Source organism: Monodelphis domestica, chromosome 1, assembly GCF_027887165.1.
Source record: "Monodelphis domestica isolate mMonDom1 chromosome 1, mMonDom1.pri, whole genome shotgun sequence".
Lineage (NCBI taxonomy): Eukaryota > Metazoa > Chordata > Mammalia > Didelphimorphia > Didelphidae > Monodelphis > Monodelphis domestica.
The window spans coordinates 206,378,169-206,402,346 of record NC_077227.1 but is presented as its reverse complement, the minus strand read 5'-3'; the positions used below and the strand labels follow the sequence as shown (position 1 = coordinate 206,402,346).

General features: G+C 34.6%; 1 protein-coding gene across 1 annotated transcript in view; it reads left to right on the top strand.

The window, feature by feature from the left end:
- Positions 1-24,178, top strand: part of UBR1 (ubiquitin protein ligase E3 component n-recognin 1) — a 178,880-nt gene that overhangs the window by 104,368 nt on the left and 50,334 nt on the right. The window contains exons 23-30 of the mRNA XM_056810343.1: positions 9,177-9,279; positions 11,503-11,551; positions 13,257-13,411; positions 14,347-14,446; positions 16,134-16,243; positions 17,549-17,635; positions 18,470-18,651; positions 21,302-21,507. Coding sequence (XP_056666321.1) covers positions 9,177-9,279; positions 11,503-11,551; positions 13,257-13,411; positions 14,347-14,446; positions 16,134-16,243; positions 17,549-17,635; positions 18,470-18,651; positions 21,302-21,507 — 992 coding nt within the window. The remainder of the gene's footprint in view (positions 1-9,176; positions 9,280-11,502; positions 11,552-13,256; positions 13,412-14,346; positions 14,447-16,133; positions 16,244-17,548; positions 17,636-18,469; positions 18,652-21,301; positions 21,508-24,178) is intronic.

The following is a 24,178-nucleotide window of genomic DNA, read 5'->3' as shown; positions in this document are numbered from 1 at the left end:
GTATTTCATATTTTCTATTTTTTCATTCTTTTGATTTTTTAAATATTGTTTCCTGATACCCTGTCATTACCTTCCATTTGCTCAATTCTCATTTTTAAGGAGTTATTTTCCTCCTTGAGCTTTTGTTTTTCCTTTTCTGTTTGTCCCATTTTAGCCTTTAGGAGGTTATTTTTCTTCAATGGCTTTTTTTTTTGGCTTCCATTTGACTCATTCTAAATTCCAGATTGTCAAATCTTTCTATTTTTTTATTATTAAATTTTTAAACTTCTTTTCAAGTTCTTCCAAGAGAACTTTTTGGTCCTGACATTCTTTCTCACTTTCCTTTGAGGCCTCACATTTTTCATTTTTTGCCATTGTTATCTCCTGAGTTTATAGTTTGGTCTTCCCTGTCACTAAAGTAATTTTCTAAGTTTAGGTTTTTTCCCTTTGTCTTTTACTCATTTTTCTAGTTATTCCCCTCTCCCCGCTTTGTTACCTTATTTATCTGTTGAGTTTCTGCTCTGCTCCTGGGATGGAAGGAACATTGTTCCATGCTTGCAGTATAGCCTTTTCTGGATCTCAGGATAGATGCGTCTGTCTTTGGTCCCTCATTGTGCACATTTAGGGGGTAGATAAGCTACTTTCTTGTTGGAAGATTTGTAGCAGTTTTTTTGGTCTGGAATTTGTTCCCCTGTGTATAAATGGAGATTTTGAACCCTAGACTTCATTCCCCAGAAGTCCTTGGTATTTCCCAGAATTCCCTATAATCTCTTCTGAGTCTCCAAGTTGGTGAGATCACAATTGGTATTTAACTGGCAGTAATGCCTCCCATGTTCTCTTCCTTTGCAATGATATAGCAAGTATAGTGGTAAGCTAAGTGCGGGGATTTTAAATGGACTAATCAGCCATGGGCAAGTGGTTTTTATTTTGTATTTTCTTTATTCCTTGATTTTTTTTTTTAAACCCTTACCTTCCGTCTTGGAGTCAATACTGTGTATTGGCTCCAAGGCAGAAGAGTGGTAAGGGCTAGGCAATGGGGGTCAAGTGACTTGCCCAGGGTCACACAGCTAGGAAGTGTCTGAGGCCAGATTTGAACCTAGGACCTCCCGTCTCTAGGGCTAGCTCTCAATCCACTGAGCTACCCAGCTGCCCCCTATTCCTTGATTTCTAATGATCCTTAATAAACCTCATAAAATATAATATTTTTATTATTAGATATTAAATTTATTTTTATACCTGCTTTTGGTTTCCCTCTTCTTTCTTGCATTGGGCTATTTCCTTTTCAGCCATTTTATTACCTTAGGCCATGTGGAAGAAGGTAGAACTTGAATTTGGCTGCTTCTCCATTCTGCTGTCTTTTTGCTTCAGGCCATATGACTGCTTTTGGACTGTTCTCACTCTACCTTTTTTTTTACCTCAGGCCACTGTCCTCTTCCTCTACTAGGTTTGTTGCCTCAGGCCATACTTAAGGTTTCTTTAGACTCTGGTTTCCCCATATCTAGTCTCTGCAGGACTGGTCTTGAGCCATTCCTCATTTGTTGTTTTATTGCCCAAGAGGGCTATGTGTGTTTTATAAGCTCCCCTGATGCAACACTCATTGGGCTCTTCCCCCATCTTACCCCAGTGAGGTGTGTCCCTCCTGCTTTCCTTTGTTTTAAAGAGCTTTATTTTCTCTATTTTTGTGTGTTTAGAGGGTTTTGACAAGCTAAGAATCCCTTACTCCACTATCTTTAATTCCAGCATGCATCTTTCCTATTTATGAATTTCTGTACAAGTTTAAAAAATGCTTATCTGAGCTTTTAGAATTGTAATCCTCCAAAATATTTATTTCCAAGTACATAGAGAAGAATTTAAAAGATTATTCAGCATTATTAGAAGCCTAGGGACCTTTTTATTTAAAAAAATTATTAATTATTAAAAATTTTTGGGAAAGGTATTTTTTCACTTATCTGTATTAAGATCATAGCAAAGCTGAATGATGTTAAGTTGTGGTCACAGAGCACAATGATTCTGTAGCTATAATTTACCATGTAGAGGGAACCTAGCATTTTTCCATTATAGCATGGTTCCTTTGAGTTGAAAACTATTTTCATGTTCAAAAACTTTCTTTTCAAATGTAAATACTCCTGAGGCAGTATATACTTTTAGGTAATTGTACTTTATGGCAGTATTGGCAAACCTTTTAGAGATCATGTGCCCAAACTGCACTTTCAAGCTTCCTATGAAGCTCCCACATTACTCCAGACAGCAGAGGGAGGAAGTGCTCACATTTGTCTGCTGGGCAGAGGGGGGAGATCATGCAAATAAATGCACTCAGGCACATTCCAGAGAAGGAACAAAGCTGCCCCTTCCAGCACACCAGAGTGCATGTTTCATGCCTTCACCAACACAGCTTTTTTTTTTTTACCCTCACCTTCAATCTTGGAATCAATACTAAGTATTGGTTCCAAGACAGAAGAGTAGTAAGGACTAGACAGTGGGGGTTAAATGACTTGCCTAGGGTCACATAGCTGGGAAGTGTCTGAGGTCAGATTTGAACCTAGGACTTCCAGTCTCTAGGCCTGGCTCTCAATCCATTGAGCTACCCAGCTGCCCCCACCAACACAGCTTTAAGGCGTCCAAATCTAAGAGGCAAGGCTGATGGAAATTGTTAGTTATGAATAAATGCACACTAGTAGAGAGATCTTTAATGGGATGAAGGTTGGGGGGGAGGGGAGCCTATATCTTGCAAGTCTTAATACATAAATTATCTGCCAACTAAGAACAAGAAAAGGTTCTTTTGAGATGTCAACATAAAGGCATCCAAGGAAATACAGTGATTTGGACTTCAGGAAGCTAGGATGACAAAAAGAAAGGGTGTTTGCAGGGTTATTGGAAAGGATTCTTAGAAAAAAGTGGCCAATTTCTTAGAAGTGATGAGTCAAATCTTGTAAGTATTCCTTACATATAGGCCCAGTCTGATGATCCATTATTTCCAAATAATGTTACTTCTAATTGTAGAGCTTTTATCGTATAATGAAAAATAATTGCAGGGAGTTTAAAAATAGAATCTAATTTGTGAACACCTAAAGGTAACTGAACAACACAAACTGATATTTAGACATACATGGTGATATTATATTCATGGTACATTTCTCTAGCATTTCCATGGTTTCTTTAAAAAAAAAAAACCTGTTAACCCAATAAATATTATTTTGCTTAGCTTTTAGTGAAAGAGAATATTTTTTATGAATTAAAAAAAATCCTTCCCTAGCTAATTTTAAATAGGAACTGCCATTACCATGAATTTACTCTCATTTATTTCTATAAAGAGTTTATAATAGAAACTTTAGAAAACTGTGCAAATTAAGTTATGATTCTTGAAGTATATTTTGAGAAGCATGTATAAATTTGGGTATATAGTATCATGGGGGTTTGGAGGTTAGTTAGAAGATGGTAGATGAATGAAAATCTATGTCATATTTCCTAACTATGAGCTCTTTTCTGAGTCTTCTTGTGTCTCTGTGTTTGTGTATGACTCATATGACGCCTTTCTGAGGTTCAACTTCCAAAACAAGATTTCTGTAAGCATATTTCATATTCATCCAGATATTGCCATCTTCCCTTCAAAGGCTCCAAATATCTTCTATGTCTCTGGGCATTTTTCTATAACTAGGATTCAGTTCTGTTTAAATTATTATTACTTAAGCAGAAAAATATTGAGAAATCATGCTGAAATGTTTTTCAGGAATGAAGTCTGTAAGTCAGAACACTCATTAGAAGCAACTAGAAGTTTACTGTATATCAAGATTTTGTAATGCTAGTGGAAAAAGCAAAATTTGACAGTCAGTTTTTTGGCTATCTATGTATATATCTGTATGTTACACATATTAGCTTGACCAGCTAATAGACTAAAACGATAATTGCCTTTTGAAAAAAAGTTTATATTTTGCCTCCACATTTTTTCTCATAAAGCCCCTCAGATTTTATCTGTGCTTTCTTAGGTACTTGGGAAGGAATGGTGACTAGCTGCTTCTCTTTTCACTTTCTTCCTTCTCATACAGTCTTTCTTTTTTTATCCTGTGGCTAGAAACCTTACAGGTTTACTGAGGACAGGGAATGCAATTTATATGTGCAAGGCTTATTTCCAGCCTCTAACAACATGGCATAGAGCATAGAGAGCCTGATTTGGATAGACCTGATATGAAATCTCACCATTGACATATTTGGGTTGTGCGATCCCAACAAATCATTTAACTTCACAGTACTCGTAGCCATTCTCTTAAGATCATAACTTTCAGTGAAATTGCTTCTTATTTTCATTTTTAGAGGGAGTTTCTTTTTCAAGTGCTGTCTATATCAGTGAAATCCCATTCCCAGTCCCATCCTATTCAACAACAGAATATTATCTTATGGAGATAGTCATGAAAATAGTGCTCTTCAGTCATTTCAGTCATGTCTATCTGTTCATAACCTTATTTGGGGTTTTCTTGCAAGAGATACTGGAAGAGTTTGCCATTTCCTTAGCGCATTTTACAGATGAGGAAACTGAGGCAAACAATTTAAGTGACTTGCCCAGGGTCATACAACCAGTAAGTGTCTGAGACTAGATTTGAATCAGGCCTTCCTGACTCCAGACCTAGCATTCAATCCACTGTGTCACTTAGCTGTTCTCATGAAAATAGTTTTTTTTTTTTTAAAGTTCAGGAAAGTGGTAATGAGTGCCAAAACTAGCATAATGACTGTGAAAATAGAGAAAAAGAACTGTTAGAAGCAATATTGTAGAAGTAGAAATAAATTTTATCAGCCGATTGCTTATGTGGTAAATGAGAATGAGGAAATGAAAATACTAGGAACAGTGGTGGTGCCCTCAGCAGTTAAAAAGAAATTTGGAAGATGGATGGGTTTGAAATCATTATAACTTTGGAAATCATTGCTATTGAACTCAAGGAATGTCTGATCAACAAATTAGAGATTGGGAAGATGAGTTCATCCCATATTTCCAGCAATGGACAATTTTACAACTTAGCTCCAACGATAATTACATGATCCTATTAGCCAGGGAAGAGTTCTCACTACCAAGATCTTTGGCCTGATCAGATGTTTCAGCATTAGAAATGAATATGATTTTATCAATAGAAATGATAGTTAAGAAGATAAATCTGCTTTGCAATGTACACTAAGAACAACTGAATCCTTCCATCTGGCATGCTGTATAACAAACTTATCATATGTATTAACAGGGGTGAGGATAATAATAGCACCTGTCTCCTAGGGTTATGAAGGAATGGGTTTAACACGGAGGAAGCCATAAGAGCAAGAGAACTGTGTAAAAGGCCAAAGGTCATTAGAATCCTGAGGGAGGGGCAGTTGTGGGAGCCCAACAGATAATCTGGAGTCTGTTCTTGGCTTCTGGAGGAACAGGAGCCACCAGAGAGGGTTCTCTTGGAAGAACAGATATTCCCTGGCCATTTTCCCAATACCTCAGTGAACCCAGCAGCCTGACCATCTTGCTTTGAACTGAAGGGGGATCCGTGTGAAGTGAGCAGCATCCAACTTCTTAAGGGGTTTACCTGGGGAGGAGCTGGGACTACTGAAGACTGGACTCTCTTTCCTTGTGCCTGCTTACCTGGAGACTATCACCATTTCTCTTAAATAGCTTAGAATAGCAGAAGAATTCCATCTTTCGGCAGAGAGGGCAAAGACAAACTCCGGCTTTAGCTGGGCCTTGAAAGGTCTGAACTGATTGAACTTCATTTTAATTGGGGACCCCTCATCCCTCTTTCCCAAACTTTCCTTGTTATTCACTATTAAACCACATTTCAACTAAAGAACAAATGCAGTCAGATCAGTATCAAGAAGGTAAAGGAGGACTGGTGGGAGAAAGGTTATTCAGAGGGAGATCTCTATTAGATCCCAGGTTAAGCCAAGTCCTGGGTCAAAAGCCATTGATTTTCCTACAGCAAGAGGGTTTGACTGGAAGGGACATCCAGGGGGGTTAGCCTTCACAAAATTACCTAACCAACCAACATTTCTCCACTCCTGTGGTGTTCCCTAACCTGGAGCAGACCTCTGCATTTCTCTGTGCCTCCATCTTACCCAGTCAAGGACAGAGGGCAGCCATCAGTTCTCTGTCTGGATAGGGAGGGAATAACCTTAAGGGTCAGTTTGCCAACTCATCCTGACTAACCATTATGTCATCACCCCAGGGGTTCCCTCTTTTCCCTTTAACAGTTATTAAGAGGATAAAGTGAGATAAAGTCCTTTGCAAGTCTGGAAGTGCTACATAAATATTGTCATTGTCATCATCATCATCAATTTTCCACTGTTAGAATATGACCTTTTAAAAAATTATTCAGTAATATTTTTCCCCAGTTACCAGTTATCATTCATTTTCTTACATTTAAGTTCCAAATCTTTCCCTCCCACCTTCCACATCCCTTCCCCAAGATGGTAAGCAATTTGAATAGATTATACATATATTATCACATAATAGAATATGTGCTTCTTGAGAGTGAGACTGTCTTGCTTTTCTAGTTGGTACCTGTCGTACTTAGCATAGTCTCAGTGGTTAATGAATACTTTCTCATTCTTTCATGTATTCAGTATTTCACTCCTTTTGCCACTGGCCTGCATTGCCTTTGTAAGCTTCTAGCCTTCTTTCTCCATCTCTTTGTGGTATCAGTCAAGAGCAGTTATAATCTAATGGTAGCTTGGTCATGAGAAATAGTAGCTACATAGGCAAAATTCTACTCCCAACAGAAATCAGCAGCATATCCACCTCATACCCCTCAGATCATCAGAAGATTGGCCGTATGCTCGGGCAGTAGTCATTAGACCATCTTTTCTCATTTTTGATGGGACAGAATAAGTTCTACCAGATGAATAGGTATAGTTGGGTTATAAGTCTGCATTGCAGATCTCGTTACATTATCTCCCAAACTCATACCTCTTTAAGTAAATTCATTTTCAGTAAAGCCAATATCCAGTCAGTTGCCAGATCTTTTTGTTTCCACTTTAATATCTCTTAAATCTGGCCTTTTCTTTCTACTCACATTGTTACTGCTTACCTGAATTATTCCAAGTGGCCTCCTAATTGTTCTGTCCCTTCATCAGAATCCATTTTCCTAAAATGATTTTTCTAAGGTTCTAACCATGTCATTCTTCTCTTAAGTTTACTCCAGTGATTCTTGGTTGTCTCTAGGAACAAATATTTTTCTTTGTTTCTATCATCTTTTAAAATTTTCTTTTATGTGTTTTTATAGTACAGTTATTAGTATATTCTAACATAGAATTCATAAGTTAATAAATTTACATATATTAGGGGTATTTACCTAAATTTTTTGTTGACAAGGTGCATGAATCAAAAAGGTTTGGAGACTACTGGTCTAAACAATAGGCATTCAAACTTCATCCACTTCATTTACCTTGTTTAGATTGTTAGGATGAACTTTTAATTAGTTGTAGCTCTCTCTTAGGTGTCTTTTGTACTGTTCTTGACTTTTCACAGTCATCATAATATTATCTTCAAATAGGACTATTTGGAGGACATCATCATCTATAGGGAACATTTGTTCTTTACACCCTATTCTGGGCATTGAGAACAATGACTCATTTTTTCTTTTCCAGAAATAATTCTTTTTTTTTTAAGTTTTGTTTTTATTTTTACTTCTATTTAAGTGGATCTGTATTCTCTTTAATATGAGAACTCTCTCCAACTGTGCAGATTATAACCCATTCAAAACTTCCCATCCTGTGCAGTCCCTATCCATGTTCACCTCTCAGTCAATTTTAGGGGTTTGCCCCAAGGTGCTAAAGATCTTCCTCTCATTCTGTTGATATTCTAGGGAAACCAGTGTTGCATTATGATTATAAATTGTGTATTCTTCACTTTTACAAGGTGATCAGCCCATCTCTTTTTCATTCATGATGTGTAGTGAGAATGCCAAAATTTTTTCCTTCAATTGAATTTCTATTCATTGGTTCCTAGAGAGGTATTTTACTTTTAGAGTAGCAGTAGATGTTTTGTAGGGATAGGCCCTTAACCTGTCGTATAGGGTGCTCAGGAGAGACCTACCTGAATTGCCTTCTCTATAACATATAGTTTTAGAGTCTCCCTAGAGTAGTAGAGTCAACTCAAAAGCATAGGGATCCCTGTGGTGGCATATTAACATTATTTATATTTTGTTGTATTTTTATTTATTGTTACATATTTATTTTCTAATTATATTTCAATCAGATTCTGAGCATTTGATACTTCTGCCCTAGACCACTGTGAGGTTAAGTGATTTGCCTAAGTCATATACTCAGTAGTTAATACAAAAATTATATGATCCTTAGCACCCTTTGCCTTCTTTTCTGTAATTCTGTCTATATCAGTGTAGAAGCAGAAAGACACCACAGAGACTTCGTCCTTTACTCTGAGTATATTGAAAGCCTTTTCAGCATTTGGTAACATCTACTATAGCTTGTCCTCCTCTGGTATAGCCTTTGTAAGCCCAGGATCATAATTCTTTAGTAAAGCATCAATGTGAGACTTTGTGAAGAATCTCTTCCCTTAAAAAATATTTGAGCATAATTGTCTGATGTAGCAACTTTAAGTTATAGAACACTTAACATTCTATATATAGTTTACTATTGTTTAACAATGTGTTTTTTAAAAATTAATTTAAAATTTTTCAGCAATTAACAGACAACTCATTTTCTCCATCTCCTTTCCCCATTGAAAAAAGTAAAAAGAAAAACAAAAGTCTTGTATTGGCACATTCAAGCAAAACAAAATTGCTATATTGCCTACATCCAGAAAATATATGTATCTCAATCCACACCCTGAGTTCATCAACTCAGTTTATTGCATCTCTGGAATCATGTTTGGTCATTGCATTTATCATAAGTCTTTCAAATTATTTGTATTCACAATATTGTCATTATTGTTTAAATCGTTCTAGTTCTAATCATGTCATTCTACAAGTCTTCCAAGGTTTCACTGAAACTGTTGATTTCAGCATAATGATATTTATTATATTCATATTCTATGCAAAATTCCCTATGGATTTCTACTGTAATAGAAATTTCTTTTTCCATCAGATAAACTGAATGGATATGATTAGAGTGTTTAAAATTACATTTTGTAGTTTGTGTTAATTTTCCAGTTTTTATTTTGTCTGAGTAAGGCTCATAATCATAAAAGTTGATCTACTTATTTTAAATCTGTTTAGGAAACCAGGTGTATCAGGCCATGGAGTTTATGAGCTGAGGGAGGAATGCATGAAAGAATTTAATATGTTCTTTTATCACTACTCCAAAACACAACACAGCAAGGTAAGAAATAACATCTAAAGGGCAAGGCAGTAGACACTACTACTTTCTTATTTTCTTCCTAAAGAAAATTAAATAAACAATAAAAAGGGGCCCCAATTGGAAGATGACTAGGAAACACCCAAACACATTTTTTTTAAAACCTTTATCTTCCATCTTAGAATCAATACTGTGTATTGGTTCCAAGGCAGAAGGGTAGTAAGGGCTAGGCAATGGGGGTTAAGTGATTTGCCCAAGGTAATACAGCTAGGAAGTGTCTGAGGCCATATTTGAAACTAGGACCTCCCATCTCTGGGCCTGGCTCTCAATCCACTGAGCCACCTAGCTGCCCCCACCCAAATACATTTGAAAAACATTTTAACATATAACCCAAATGAATCTTGTGGTCATTGTTTGATTGTCTTTTCGTTTATAATTTTTTAATTGTGAATTTAAAAAATCATGGCTGGTCATCTCAAATCACATTCTCAGACTTAAAGGCAATCTGTTTAAAAAACAACACTCCTCAAAGCCACATCTTTGGTCATTTTAAAAAATAAACCTAGTTGTATACATTAGTCTAAAAAGATGGATCCTAAGAATCAATGAGCTAGAATTCTTTTGGATAGTATTAGCATTCAGTTTTTTTAGTTCTTTCCTTAATTTATAAGTTCAACAAACAAACCTGGAATGTTTTATGCTTTCTTGTACCAAGAACAGATTCTTTGAAGTTTTTTGTTGTTGTTGTTCCATGCAAACTTCTAGTAATAGAAGAAAATTGAATGGGTATCAATATTAATTTTAGTAACTTTCATAATCATTAAATGGAACCAGTTGCAATATGTTTTCTGCAAAATGATTTTTTGCATTCCTAAAAAGAAAAATACACGTAGTCAGCTTAGTAAAAACGGATTCCTTTTGTCTAAATTTCCTATTGCAACAAAATTATGAAAGTTTAAGAACCTGTAACCTAGACTTTTTAAAAAAAATTTATTTAATTAGATGATTTAGAATATTTTTCCATGGTTACAAGACTCATGTTCTTTCCCTCCCCTTCCTCCATACCCCTCCCGTATCTAATGCACAATTCCACTGGATTTAACATGTGTCATTGATCAAGACCTATTTCCATATTATTAATATTTGCACTAGGGTGATCTTTTAGAGTCTACTTCTCCAGTCATATCCCCATCGACCCATGTGATCAAGCAGTTGTTTTTCTTCTTTGTTTCTTTTCTCACAATTCTTCCTCTGGATGTGGATAGTGTTCTTTCTCATATGTTCCTCCAAAATAGTTCTGGATCACTGCATTGCTACTAGTAGAGAAGTCCATTACATTCTATTTTACCACAGTGTATCAGTCTCTGTGTACATTCTGTGTAACCTAGACTTTAAAAAAAATTTTTTTATTGATCCCTTTTATTTTTACATTATCTAAATGTATCTGTTTACCCCACTCCATCCCCGAAAGAATTAATATGAAAGCCAACTTTAATAAGAATTTTTTTAAAGAAAAAAAAGAAAGGAGAGGGCAAAAACATCAGCAAAACTGATTAATACTTGGAAAACTCTGACAGTAGACAGTGTTCTACATGCAAGGACTGTGTGCCATTTATCCTCCCCCACCTTTCTAATTAAAATGGAAATCATATCTTTTCAGTGACTTTAAGTACTTAAAGGGTGATACTATACCAAGAATGATAATGCATAGAAATATTCAAGTATCCTATTCTTCTACCTATTGTGAGATAGCAACTTAACACCAAGATAGGCCTGAAGTCTATAGTGGGAGGCACTTAACCTTCTATTCTCCTCTTCCTGCCCAATACCCCTGTACTCTCTCCACCTAGAACAAGACTTCTCAGAGCAACTACTAAAAAACTGGATGAATGCTTTTCTAAATCACTTGTTTGACTTTTGAGGTGACACAAACCTAACGATTGTTAAGTTATTTTGATAGGACACAATAGTGATTGTCAAAATGCCTGTGGCCCAATAAGGTCTCTCAACTGCTTATATAATTTAAATTTATATTTTTGTTTCTTTTAAGAAATAATTTTGGTATTTTATCCAGAACAGTGGCTAGGATTATACTTAGAGCTTCAAGGTTCTATCCCCCCCTTTTATAAATGTGGGAAATGATGATGAGAAATAAATCTAAAATGCCCTAATATTTGTCATGCCTGTTTAAAATTAATTTTCTTTTTAGTTAGTATAATGTAATTAGAGATCAATTTTCTTTTACAGGCTGAACATATGCAAAAGAAAAGGAAAAAGCAAGAAAACAAGGATGAAGGTAAGAAATGAGATGGTAAATTGAGCCAGCTTTTGGACAGCACAATAAACATAGTTTTTAAAAAGTTTGAAGATAGAATATTTTGAGCAGCCGACAGGAATGGGAAAATAATTTTTTCCTGATTATTCACCTCTTAAGTTTTGACTCACGTCATTAGGAAAGGGAACAAAGAAAGTTCATTTTGTGTCATCAAAGCAATGGCTTATCTCTTCCTTTTTTTTCTGTTAAAATTTTATTTTGAGCTTAAATGCTTCCTTCATCATGCACCCTCTGGAGAGCATGATTTGTCATTGCTTTGATCAGAATTCTTAAGTCCTTCAAAGTTGTTTTCTTTACAGTGTTGTTGTCTTTGGATAAATTGTTTTCCTAGTTTTGTTTATTTCATTCTGCTTTAGTTCATACTCCCCGGGGTTCTATAAAATCATCTCTTTTCTCATTTATTATGTTATATTCTATTATATCTGTATGCCACAGTTTGTTCAAACATCCTTCAACCTCCTGTTTTCTTTTTTCTTGAAATATAGTATCCATTCTTCCTTCCTTCCTTTTGCTTTTAGCATAGTAGTCAAGGATTCTGATAATTCTTGGATCATTTCTCCTTGACCTGTTTTATAGGCTAGTTGTTTTTAATAGCAGTTTTGTTACACTCTCTTGTATCTTGCTTTTTTTTTACAGTTTCTTGCTATGATGGAGTCAATTGATTTCTATTTTGTCAATCCTAATTTTCAGAGTCTGTTATTTAAGTAAAAGTTACCACTTTCTACTCAAAACTATTCTCTTTCCAATTCTTTCCTCCAGAGCTCTTCTTTCTTTTTAAAAATCTCTTATTTTATTTCTTCTAGAAATGTAGAAAATGCATTTTTTCCTTTGAGGTTTTTTTTTTAGGGTTGTTACAAAATTACTATTTCTTTTTTTTTAGGTTTCCTGATTTATAATAACTTTTAATGCTGGTTCTCTCTGTTTTTAGTTCCCTAATTAGGAATTTGTGCCAGGGGGCTTGTTTTGGCCCACTGCTGTGTTTTTCAGTGGGATAGTTACTTCTTTTTAATTCTGCCTGTGCATTGACCTCTACTTTGTAAAATTAAGTTTCCTAGGTTCTTTGATCTAAGGAACACTGAATCTTCAAGGTCCTTTCTGTGGAGCCTGAGAACAGAGTATTAGCGCCTGGGGTTTCCTATTTGAGCCCCATGTTCCTCGTGGCTTTTAAGGTTCTTGCTGTGAATTTCTAGCCACCTTGGAGATCTGTCAGAAGAGCTCTGTGTTCTAGTTGCATCCAGATGCATAGCTTTTTAAACTATATACATCTCCAGCCAATCTCAAGTCACACATGTTCTTAGCCTACAATGGCTCTGATTTTGCTAGGCCTATTATCTTATTGTCCATGGGCTTCTCTATGATATTTTGTGCGTTTCTGAGGTGAAAGATGTTACTTATTGGATTTCTTAACTATTTTTCTGTCTGATATGGTTTTTAGGTTTTTGATAGAGTTAGGTATATGGAAGTCATTCAGCCTTCATTCAGGCAGCTAAAGGAGGTGTGTATTTTCTAAGGCATGATTTCTTTTCTTGACACTGGCTTTTTCTGATTTTTATCTAATAATAACTTACTTTTGTTCCATCATGTCCTTACATTTGTATATCATGTAATGAAATAAATATAGTTGTTACTTTAGAAATTTATATGTATGTGGGCTTCTCTCCACCAGCACTACCACCACCACCACCTCCTGAATTCAGCCCTGCTTTCAGCAAGGTGGTTAATATTCTCAACTGTGATATCATGATTTACATTCTCACAACAATACTGCGTAGGGCAGTGGAACTGGATAGTCACTTATGGACTGAAGCAATGGTTCAAATGGTATGTATAATGACAATGCTGTTCCTATATGTAGTCATAAGAAAAGTTTCCCAGGCCCAGCTGTCTGCTTTCAGATAAGACTGAACTTAAATGATTCTTCAGCTGGATACCTAAGCTATTCTTAAAGACCACGAGAGGAGATTCTATAGCTTCCCTTAGTAACACAGTATCATGTTAACAATTTCTACCTAATAACCTTTATTTAACACTCCATTACTATGTAAGACCTTTCCTATCCCAGACTTTTCCTTACTAGCTGTATGTGACTATGGGAAAGATATATTACCTCACTGAGCTTCATTATCTTCATTCATAAAATTGGCACAATAATATTTGTACCAACTGTTACATAGGGCTGTGAGGAAAATGTTTTGTAAATCTTAAAGCACTATCTAAACGTGAATTGTCTTTATTTCTGTTGGACAAAGTGCTTTTATTTTTCCTAAGTATTTCTGTTTATCTTTAGAGGCATGAATATTACATTCTGATTTCTTTAAATCCTTCTTTCGTTTAAAAAAATTATCATAGACTTTGTAACCATCTGGTTGTAACAAAAACCATAAAGGTGAATAATCAAATAAACATAAAAATAAGGAATAAAAATCTTACATAAAACCCTTCTCCTTTAACAATGTAGAACTAAACAGATGAGCAGAAAATAGATAACTGCTTTCTCTTTATCTCTTTCTAAATCACCTCAAATCCTGTTACTTTTGGTTTTGTTTTATTGTAGTCTATGTATATTGTTCTGGTTCTCTTTATGCCACTTTGTTTTGCCATGTATATATTTTTATATATATATATATATTTCCATGTTTCCTTCTATTTATGTTTCCATGTTGTCTTTTTTTCTGAATCCTCCTTAATTCTTAAGAAATTTAACCAAAGAAGTACAGTTTCAAAATCTTCCATACTCATTTTTCTTGTTTCTTCAGGTATTTCATCTTCTTGCTCTGGGTCTGCTTGAAGAGAAGCAACAACTCCAAAGAGCTCCTGAAGAAGAAGTGACTTTTGACTTTTACTATAAGGCTTCACGTATGTCTGATTATGATTTTTCCATGAAATTCTGCCTTAAGTGAAATTTTAGGATTGTAATCCTCAAGACAGCCTTCTTTATCTGGAAATTTTTTTTTCTCTCTACAATCTTTAGTGGTCACTTAATTTCTACAAGTAGAAATCTCTGAATCAGAATACGAATCAATGCAATAACTAGCCATAACTGCATCTGAGACAAACACACTTGAGTGATTTGGGAACAAAGAGATATGGTGTGTGGCAGCACTAGTACAGAGTACTTTCTGACAAAGGTGTAGTTGTGCTTGGCTGCCTGGCTGTAGACTTCATGGAAGTTGGAGAAATGTGGTCCAAGAGAAGAATACCACAATGGTGGCACCTGAGATAGTGAATCAAGAGTGCCATTGTTACAGGTGGGGAGATAGCAGTCATCAAGGAAAGGAAAAGTAGTGCAATTTTTCCTACCCCAACTAGAGGAAGTATATCATATCTCTGCTCCCAGATATTTGCACATTTAGGTATATGCCCAATTATATATTGAGGCCCTGTTTAACAATAAGAGTTGTGTACCTCTTTGCATGTCACCACTTTTTGGCAGAGCATATCAACTGTTTCCAACAACTTTAGTACTCACTTGTTTTATGATTAACAAATTCCTATCTCCTAGGTTGGTATTCCATTATCAATATAGTATATAACAAGACCTCAGTCTTCAAAAGATTATTGTTTATAAGATATTTACAAAGTCCCTAAAGTCTTATTTTAATTTCTCATTATAGTATTCAGAGAACCCTGGGTAACCATTGGCCCATTCTATTAAAATGAAAAGGCTTCAGGTGTAGGCTTTTTTATGGGGTATAGATCTATTGTTCAAGAAGCAACCTACCTAAATTTGACTAGATTGTCCAAAGAGTAATTAATCTTTCAGCTATGCCCACTTACAAACACAGCTATGAGAAAGACATACTGGAACTACATTCTGTGTCAGTGGAAAGATTGATGACCCATACTGGCAGAATCACAGATCCTGAAATATTATAGATTTTGCAGAAGACATTCATATGTTTGAATTTTAGATTTAAAACATCTTTGAAGCAAGAGTAATAATGAATATATGTATTTTTAAACTAATTGGGAGCAAAACTATATGAATCTAATTTATAGCACTAAGCAGGAAAGTTTTAGATTCATGATCTGGATACATTCCTTTTGTCTAGTTTTTTCAAGTTACTGAAACATATTTCCAATAAATTCTTTCATAAAGGTGTTGAAGACCAGGAAAGAGAGTCTGATTTCTTTTATTGGGCCATTACTCATCAACTAATTACCAATGGGCAGAATAAAGCAAAAGCATTTCCTGTACTAAAATTTCATAATAAACTTTTGATTATTTAGTAATATAGCATAAAATTTTATGAATAGAATTTTTCCCTTATGCTTTTTCTGTATTTTATTCTTTGTTATCTCCTCCAGTAAAAAGTGAACAAAAGAAGAGAAAATGTATATTTTAATCAATCTTACTACATCCAAACTTTGTTAAAAAATTTGGTTGGGGGAAAATGGAAGTGTTAAGTAACAAGGGTTCTTTGTTATAATTGCCAATAATTATAAAAATAAAACCTAATGCATATACTTTTTATACTTTATATTGAAAATATTGTAAAGTGTAGTTAATTTGTACAATTCTACTTTTGCTTCCTGAAAAAAGGATTGGCAAGTTCATCTGGGAATGTTCAGAATATACAAACACTTTTGGAAAAGTTGAAAGGAATTCCCCAATTGGAGGCTCAAAAGGACATGATAGCTTGGATATTGCAGGTAGATAAGAAAAGTCCAATAAGCATATCTTGAGTGAAGTTCTTTTGATTTTCTTTTGCTTTAATTTTATTCTCTAACTTGTTATTATTTTTCTAATTGCAATGCTCTTCTCTCCTCCAGAATTAAGCAACCTCCTCCTCTAATGATGGATTTATCTACTTCCTAGTTCATTAACATTTATCCCTTGAAAGTATTCTCACTTTTGTACATTTTAAAAAATATACACCAAACAGAATCTTTGTTAGCCTATGTTTTTAGTATCCAATGCATTGTAAGAACAGAATGAAATGTAATGACCCCTTCTCCTTTAAAGATGGGAAAGTTTCAAATAGAAATCACTATTGAGATTTAAATCACAATTCAGCTAAGTGATGTAGTCAAGAAAATTTTATTTCATGTCCAGCTTCAGACACTTACTAGTTTTATGGCTCTTGGCAAGTACTATTTGCCTCAGTTTCATTATCTATAAAATGAGCTGGAGAAGGAAATGGGGTCACATAAAGAGTCAAACTGAAACAACTGAACAACAACAATAAAATTAAAACAATAAATCAACTATCTTACTTCCTTGCTTTACCTTTTAAGGAGGCTATACTTGTTCAGTCATGTCTAACTCTTCATGCCCCATGGACCATATTGTCCCTGAGATTTTCTTAGCAAAGATACTGAAATGCTTTGCCATTTCCTTCTCCAGTGGATTAAGACAAACAGAGGTTAAATGGCTTGCCTAGAGTCACATAGCTAGTAAGTGTCTGAGGCTGGATTTGAACTCAAGTGTTTCTGACTCCAGGCCTAGGGTCCTATCCATTGTGCTATGTAACTACTCCCAGACTGTACTTATGACTATCATGACTGGATTTCTCTGTTTGAGTTGGCCTCAGTATAACATTATAGTCAAATAAAAGATAATAATGACTATCAAAAGTACTTATATGGCACCTTCCCCTACAATTGTGGCAAGAGGGACATTGGGTGTGGTATTCATTGGATATATTGCCAAACTTTTTCAATGTATTGATTGGTTACTTAGAGAAATTTAGCTGATAAAACAAAAGATATCAATAACAGTTTAAATAATGAAAGTGTTTCAAGTAGATTTCATAAAATGTCATATTTACTTAAGATTTTCCCTGACTACCTACTAAGAAAGACAAAAGCTAAAAGAGAAAACTATTTGCCTTTGTAGGGGAAAAAACATTTTTGTTAATCACATAGATCCATATGCCTAAATGAAGATAAGATAATTTTCCTTGCTTATTTATGCCAATCAAATAATTTCTTTTATTTTTTATTCTCTCTTCATAGATGTTTGACACAGTGAAACGATTGAGGGAAAAATGTAGCATAACAGTAGCAACTGTATTGGGATCAGAACTAATCAAAAGTGATGAGGTAATAAAGCCAAAACAAGTTGAATCTTTCTACCATGATTTTAATTTAATTAGTTTCTTCCCTGACCTTGAATATTTTTGATATTTTTTATTTTAATATTCATGGGACCTTAGTACAGTTATAAATGAATATTGAAAGTCTTTAAAAATTTTTTTTCCTATTATTCTGTCTTGTAGGTGTAGGGTACTTGAGAAAGTTGTTCATATTTTTCTTTAATAAGAACCAGAAAGACTTGAAGGAACAGCTATATCCCAACAACATTTATTGAGGTTTCCAGAATCTGTTGTGTATTGGGTCTAGTGAATTGAATTTATGTATCTTACATTTGACTTGGTGGGTTGACAATGATATTGATGATTATAAAGCCATTATCAAGGAAGGTGATATTTTATTAAGCAAAATAAAGAGAATGCTCCTGCAAGACCAGTAAATAGAATGGTGCCAAAAAAGTCCAATTGCTCTTGTGGATTGCCTTTCTTAAAAAAATCTCAGTTGCTTTTAAAGTAGGAACTTTAAATGTTCAATTTCCATTTATATTTGATCTTTTGATTTGTGACAAATTTTTTTAAAAAAATTTTTGAGTTGATATTGCCCTTTAGCTGTACAATTGGGGTAAAGGCTCATAAATTTTAAAATGATATAAATAACCAAAGGAGAGAAAACCGGCTTTAATAAAGAGCTCTCAACTCAAAAGAAACAAGAAAAGCAGAGCAGCACTTTACCTCTTAGACTGAGAGGTCAATTTTATTGGTATGTTCTGATCTGTAGTATTACTTAACTCCATGATAACAGGTTTCAGCTGTATTCTCTGTTGCTGTTTTTCTTTAAATTCAGAGTATGCAGGATAAAGAAAAGGCTGAACGAAAGAGAAAGGCAGAAGCTGCTAGGCTACATCGCCAGAAAATCATGGCCCAGATGTCAGCCTTACAGAGGAATTTCATTGAAACTCACAAACTCTTGTATGAGAATACACTAGATCTACAAGGAAAAGAAAATTCTGTTGTGGAAGAAGAGAGGTAAGAAACAGTATTGACTGCACCTTGATAGGAAAAATTAAATGCTTTCCAAAGCATGTTTTCTAATATATATGATGAAATTGATGCCTGCCAGAAGAGTTTTTAATCTGCTTATTGAATATGTTCTTACCAAAGCATTAATATGCCCTGTCTATGAAGAAAAATACTTATTTAGAAAACTACTCTATCACTCAAATTCAGTGAAGTTGTCAGATAAAAGCTGCCTAATAGTTTCTGTGGTTTAAAAAAAAATGCAAAGAGTATCTTAAAGTTTTGTAACTAGAAGTGATTATTCTTCATCATCCGCTGTTTGAAAGATTCTTTTTTTTCCCTTCCCAAGCTTTTGCTAACTAACTACAAATCTCCTTCATCTCTACCTGAAGAATTAATAATGTTAAATTTAGATACCAAATAACAGATATTAGATGTGCATCAGGTTAGTTACAGTAACAATAATTCACGAAACTAGGAGTCATACATATAAAAATATAGAAACACTAGTAAAGGAAACAGACACATGGTATATTGGAAAAGTGACATTGGTCAAAAGTTGAAAAGGACAGTAATTTTCAAATAAAAATTATAGTCATTCAGTAGTCAAGCAGTCAGCAATCAGTTAATTGGGAAATAACTTATTAAGTTCCTACTATGTGCCAGGTCTTGTGTGGGGGACAGAGAAAAGCAAAAACAGTTTCTGCCTTTGAGGAACTTATATCTTAATGAGAGTTATAAATAATATAATGTAAATATTTACAACATTCAGAATAAATGCAAGGCCATCTGGAAGGGGAGGGGTTACCACCTACGGGACTGGGAAGAGATTCCTGCAGAAGGTGGTTTCTGAACTGAGCCTTGAAGGAAACCAGGAGTTCTAAGAAAATTGTTGAGGAGTTTAAGCATTTCAGGTATGGGGAATGGTTACAGAGACAAGAAATAGAGTATCTTGTGAGGAACTGCAATAAGGCCAATATATATGGAATTATAGAATACTTGGAAATAAATAAAGTGTAGGAAGATTGGAAAGGTTTTGAAGAATTTTAAATGCCAAAGGACTTTCTATTTTATCCTGAAGGTAACAAGGAGTCACTGGAATATTGAATATGAAGATGTGACCTGATCATACCTAATCTGATCACTTTAGGAACTGAATAGAGAATGGTCTTTAGTAGGGAGAGACTTCAGGAAGGCAGGGAAACTAATTAGAAGGCCATTGCAACAGTCTAGGAAAGGTGATGATGGCCTAAACTGATATGTGCTGGCTGTGTGTGCACAGAGAAGGGAAGAGAGAAAGAAAAAAGGAAGGAAGGAACATAGATCTTGACAGATATAAAGAGATGTTGTGAAGGATGAAATACAAGATTTAACAATAGGTTGGATATTTCTAAACACAAGCTGATAAATACCATGTGGTGTGAATGAGTGAAGTGCTTAAGATGACAGTGAGATTGTGACTCCAGATGATTTAGATGATGATATACTTGATGGTAACAGGAGGAGAGTTTGCAGGGAAATATAATTAATTTCATCTTGTATATGCTTCATGCATACAGTTCAGGATGTCCAAGAGGCTCTTGGTGATAATGAGACTGAGCTCAGGAGAGAGATAAACTGTAAGATTGTCAGGGCCTCAACTATATACAATCAGTTCTTCAAAAATGTTTTTTTTTTAAATAAATTTTTTTTCCAACATAGTAGATATATTAGGGAACATTTTAAAAATAACATAATTTTCAATTTTAAAATTGGCTTATGTACAGTTTCTTACCATGAAAGAGCAAGAATTCAGAAAACCATATCATTTCACAGTAACTCACACCCTGTGATATCCATTTCCACAGACAAATTTCAGGTCTTTTTCAGGGTAAAATGCCATATTTATTGTTTATTTTCTGGTACAGTAGAAGCTGTGGACAGAGGAGAGCTGTTCCCCTCTCTCCCATCAGCTCTTCACCTTCCACCTAATTTTTCCAGGCTGGCTCTGTGGCAACCAGGGTACAGGAAGAGCACCACCAAACAGTCAGAGGCTGTGGACTTTGTCACTAATTATAGTAGTATTAATGTATTTCTTAACAATTTAACATGTATAAAACTATGCTACTGTTTTTATTGTTCCCATCTTTTTTTTTTAATGCGATGCTGATAAGTTTTTAAATGTTGGTACTCCTTATCACATATTCTCTATAGGTTTTATGGTTTTAATTGTATTATTTTGCACAGCCTAGTGCTTTTGGGAACACGTCATATTGTAAAAGCATTGACTGTCTCAGTGGCTATGAAAGTAAAATAAAGAGGAAGGAGATCTTAAATGAACTATGAAGGAAATATTGGTAACTGGTTAGGTATGATACATGAATGAGGAGAGAGCTACGTAATGTTCTTAGAATATAAGTGGGCCAGTAGATTCATGAGAGTTTAGTATTTGGTAGTGAAAAGGTATCTTAAAGATCATCTAATTCAAACTCCTTATTTTACAGATTAGAATCTCATATTGGCTAAGAACCCTTGCTCAGGATTATACATATAGCATGTGTAGAGCAAAGATTCATACCTAGATCATTTTGTTTGGGACACTTTGATTCTTGCATTATTGACTGAAATGAAAGTAAACATCTTAAAATTTCTCTTCCTTTTTTTTCCCTTTTTTTGGTAGTATACCTATGGCCATTGACTCCTCTAGAATTGCATTGGGACCTAAACGTGGTCCTTCTGTTGGTGAAAAAGAAATGCTGACTTGTATTTTATGTCAAGAGGAGCAGGAAGTGAGATTAGAAAATGCTGCCATGGTTTTATCAGCCTGTGTTCAGAAATCCAGTGCTTTAACTCAGCAGAGGGAAAAACCTCTGGAACTTTCAGGGGGTATGTATATTCTAAATCCTTCTTGGCTATAATTGTTTTATATATGTATCTGTATATACATATGCACATACATACACATGCACCCACACATTCAAACATATTCATGTGTGCATGTTTTAGAACACACATTTTGGAGAGAAATTAGAAATTGAGACTTTGCTTTCAGTATCACTTGGATAAATTATTTAACTACTATCAGTCATGATTTATCCATTCATAAGGTTTATGTCATTTAGAATGCTTTTACACAAAAAAATACTCTGAAATTTATTTAAAGGCTATTCTGTTTCAAAGTTCCTTCAAAAGGGGGATAATTTTCTTAATTTTAATATATTTGGATATTATTAGGAAGTTACTTCTCATACTGAGTTGAAATTTGTTTACCTTGGGCGCTTTGGGAAACAAGTCTAAAACCTCTATTTTGTGATAACCCTTCACATACTTAGATAGAGCAGTCATTGCCCCTGAGCCCTCTCTGATTCAAATTAAGCACAACCAGTTCCTTCAGGTAATTCTTTTATTATCTTTATCACTCAACTCTGGAAGAAGTTTAGCTTATCAATATTCTTAATTTAATATAAAAAATTTAGCACAATATTACAGATTTATTATCATTAGGAATTATTTTTTCTGGAACTCAACAGCTTTTAGCCTCTCTCCTTCCCTACAAAGAAAACAAGCAATTAAGGGTGAAAGAGCATGTGTTCATGCAATCATGTGGTCATTTCCTCTTTCATATTTTAGCATCTAAACTTTAGTTTTAGGTTTAGGTAGTTTCCCAGACTTGCTCTGTTCAGGGCACTCCTAGTTTCTTAGTAATGTTTTCATAGCACCCCCACGCCAAAAGATGTCTAACAATTCTGCTTATTAAGTGGTTAGTTAGTTAGGTTCAGACAACTGAAAAAATACTTATGTCCCAATAACTTAGCCTTTTGGAAAAATAATACATATGAATTGAAAGGAAAAAATGTTGCATTTTTATTGCATTCTTAAATAAACACATGGAATTTGTGTACCTATTGGGAACTGCACTTCTCAAACCTTTGAATTAGATTGGGCACTGCCTCTTATTTTCCTGTTCCTGATTTTTGCCTAGTACTTGCTTCACAGCAACTATGTAAAATTCAGCTTTGCAAAGATGTAAACCTTGCAAATTAGAAAATTCGAAAACTACTTGGGTAACCAAAGTGCAAACTAAAAAACAAAACACAAATCTCAAACTTTTGAGAGCATCTTTGAAAGAATTGAAAGGAATATAATATGGTCTAATGTTGAAACTGAACTACTACAAGCTAGTAGATCATACATTCTGTGACAGATATTAAGTATCCCTATTTTATTCAAAAATTTAAAATATCCTGGTTAACTCCTATGAATTTCCTTAAATTTGGTTTAAGTTGCTTCATTCATTCAGCATTAATATTTCCATTGCTTCCTGTAAGCATCATAAACAGCCTTTTGGTACCCTACTTCAATAGGTGTCTTCATCTTAAATATAAGCCTTCCATAGACCAGTTTTACTATCTTAAATTGAAAGACATTTTTTACTCCTAACAATATGCAAAAATTCAGGCTTGTATTAAATAATTTACTTTAACACCCCTATTTCTATGTCCAGTGGTCTTCTGAGAGTTGAGAGCATGCAAAGCAATACTATTTGCTAAGTACTGTGAGCTATGATGTATATACATAATATGAATCCACAGGTCATCCAAAGGTATTCTTTCCATTGCTTTTAAGAGATTTAACTACTTTAAAGTAGCTTTTTCCTTTTGTTTTTAGGATATCAGATATTAGTGTTATAAAGATGGCTGAGGGAATCTAATTGAAATAGCTCTTCAGAAAGACATATTTTCTTAGTATTCCTATATCAAAATAAAATGAAAAATCAGAGCTATGAATGGAATAATTCACTCATAGAATTATATTTTGCAAGTTGATATTTATATTTCATAGAATTATATTTTGCAGGCTAGGTTTATATTTTATCCCTTTGCTATGTTATGAAAACATGTAGGAAGGAAAGAAAGTCATTATTTTACTATTTCTAGGGAATTGCTAAAGTTGTTAACAATAGAATTGGGATAGGGACTGGAACTGTGATTTTATTGGTATAAGGAACTCTCGGGTGACTTCTACTAATGCAAACTGGTCCCTTCTCTACAATTTGTAGTTTTGGAGAGCTACCCAGAACATTGAAAAGGTTAGGTGATATATCCAGAGTCACAGCCAATTTGTATCTGAGGCAGGTCTTGAACCCAGATGAACATATTGTAGGCACTTACTAAAAAGTGACTGATTTAAGGCTACCTCCTTACCCATTATACCATAAATCTTCTTATAATGACAGTTGGTAATAAGCCTGGAATCAGAAAGATATGAGTTCAAATCCAGCCACAGATACTTGGTAGCTATTTGACTTTGGGCAGGTCAGTAACCCTTGTCTGCTTTAATTTTCTCAACTTTAAAATGAGGATAATAATAGCACCTACCTCCCAGGACTGTTGTGAGGATAAAATGAAATAGTTTTTATAAGAAGTACTTATTTGGGGCAGCTGGGTGTCTCAGCGAATTGAGAGACAAGTCTAGAGACGGGAAATCCGTGGTTCAAATCTGGCCTTAGACACTTCCTAGCTATGTTAACCTTGGCAAGTCTCTTAATCACCATTGT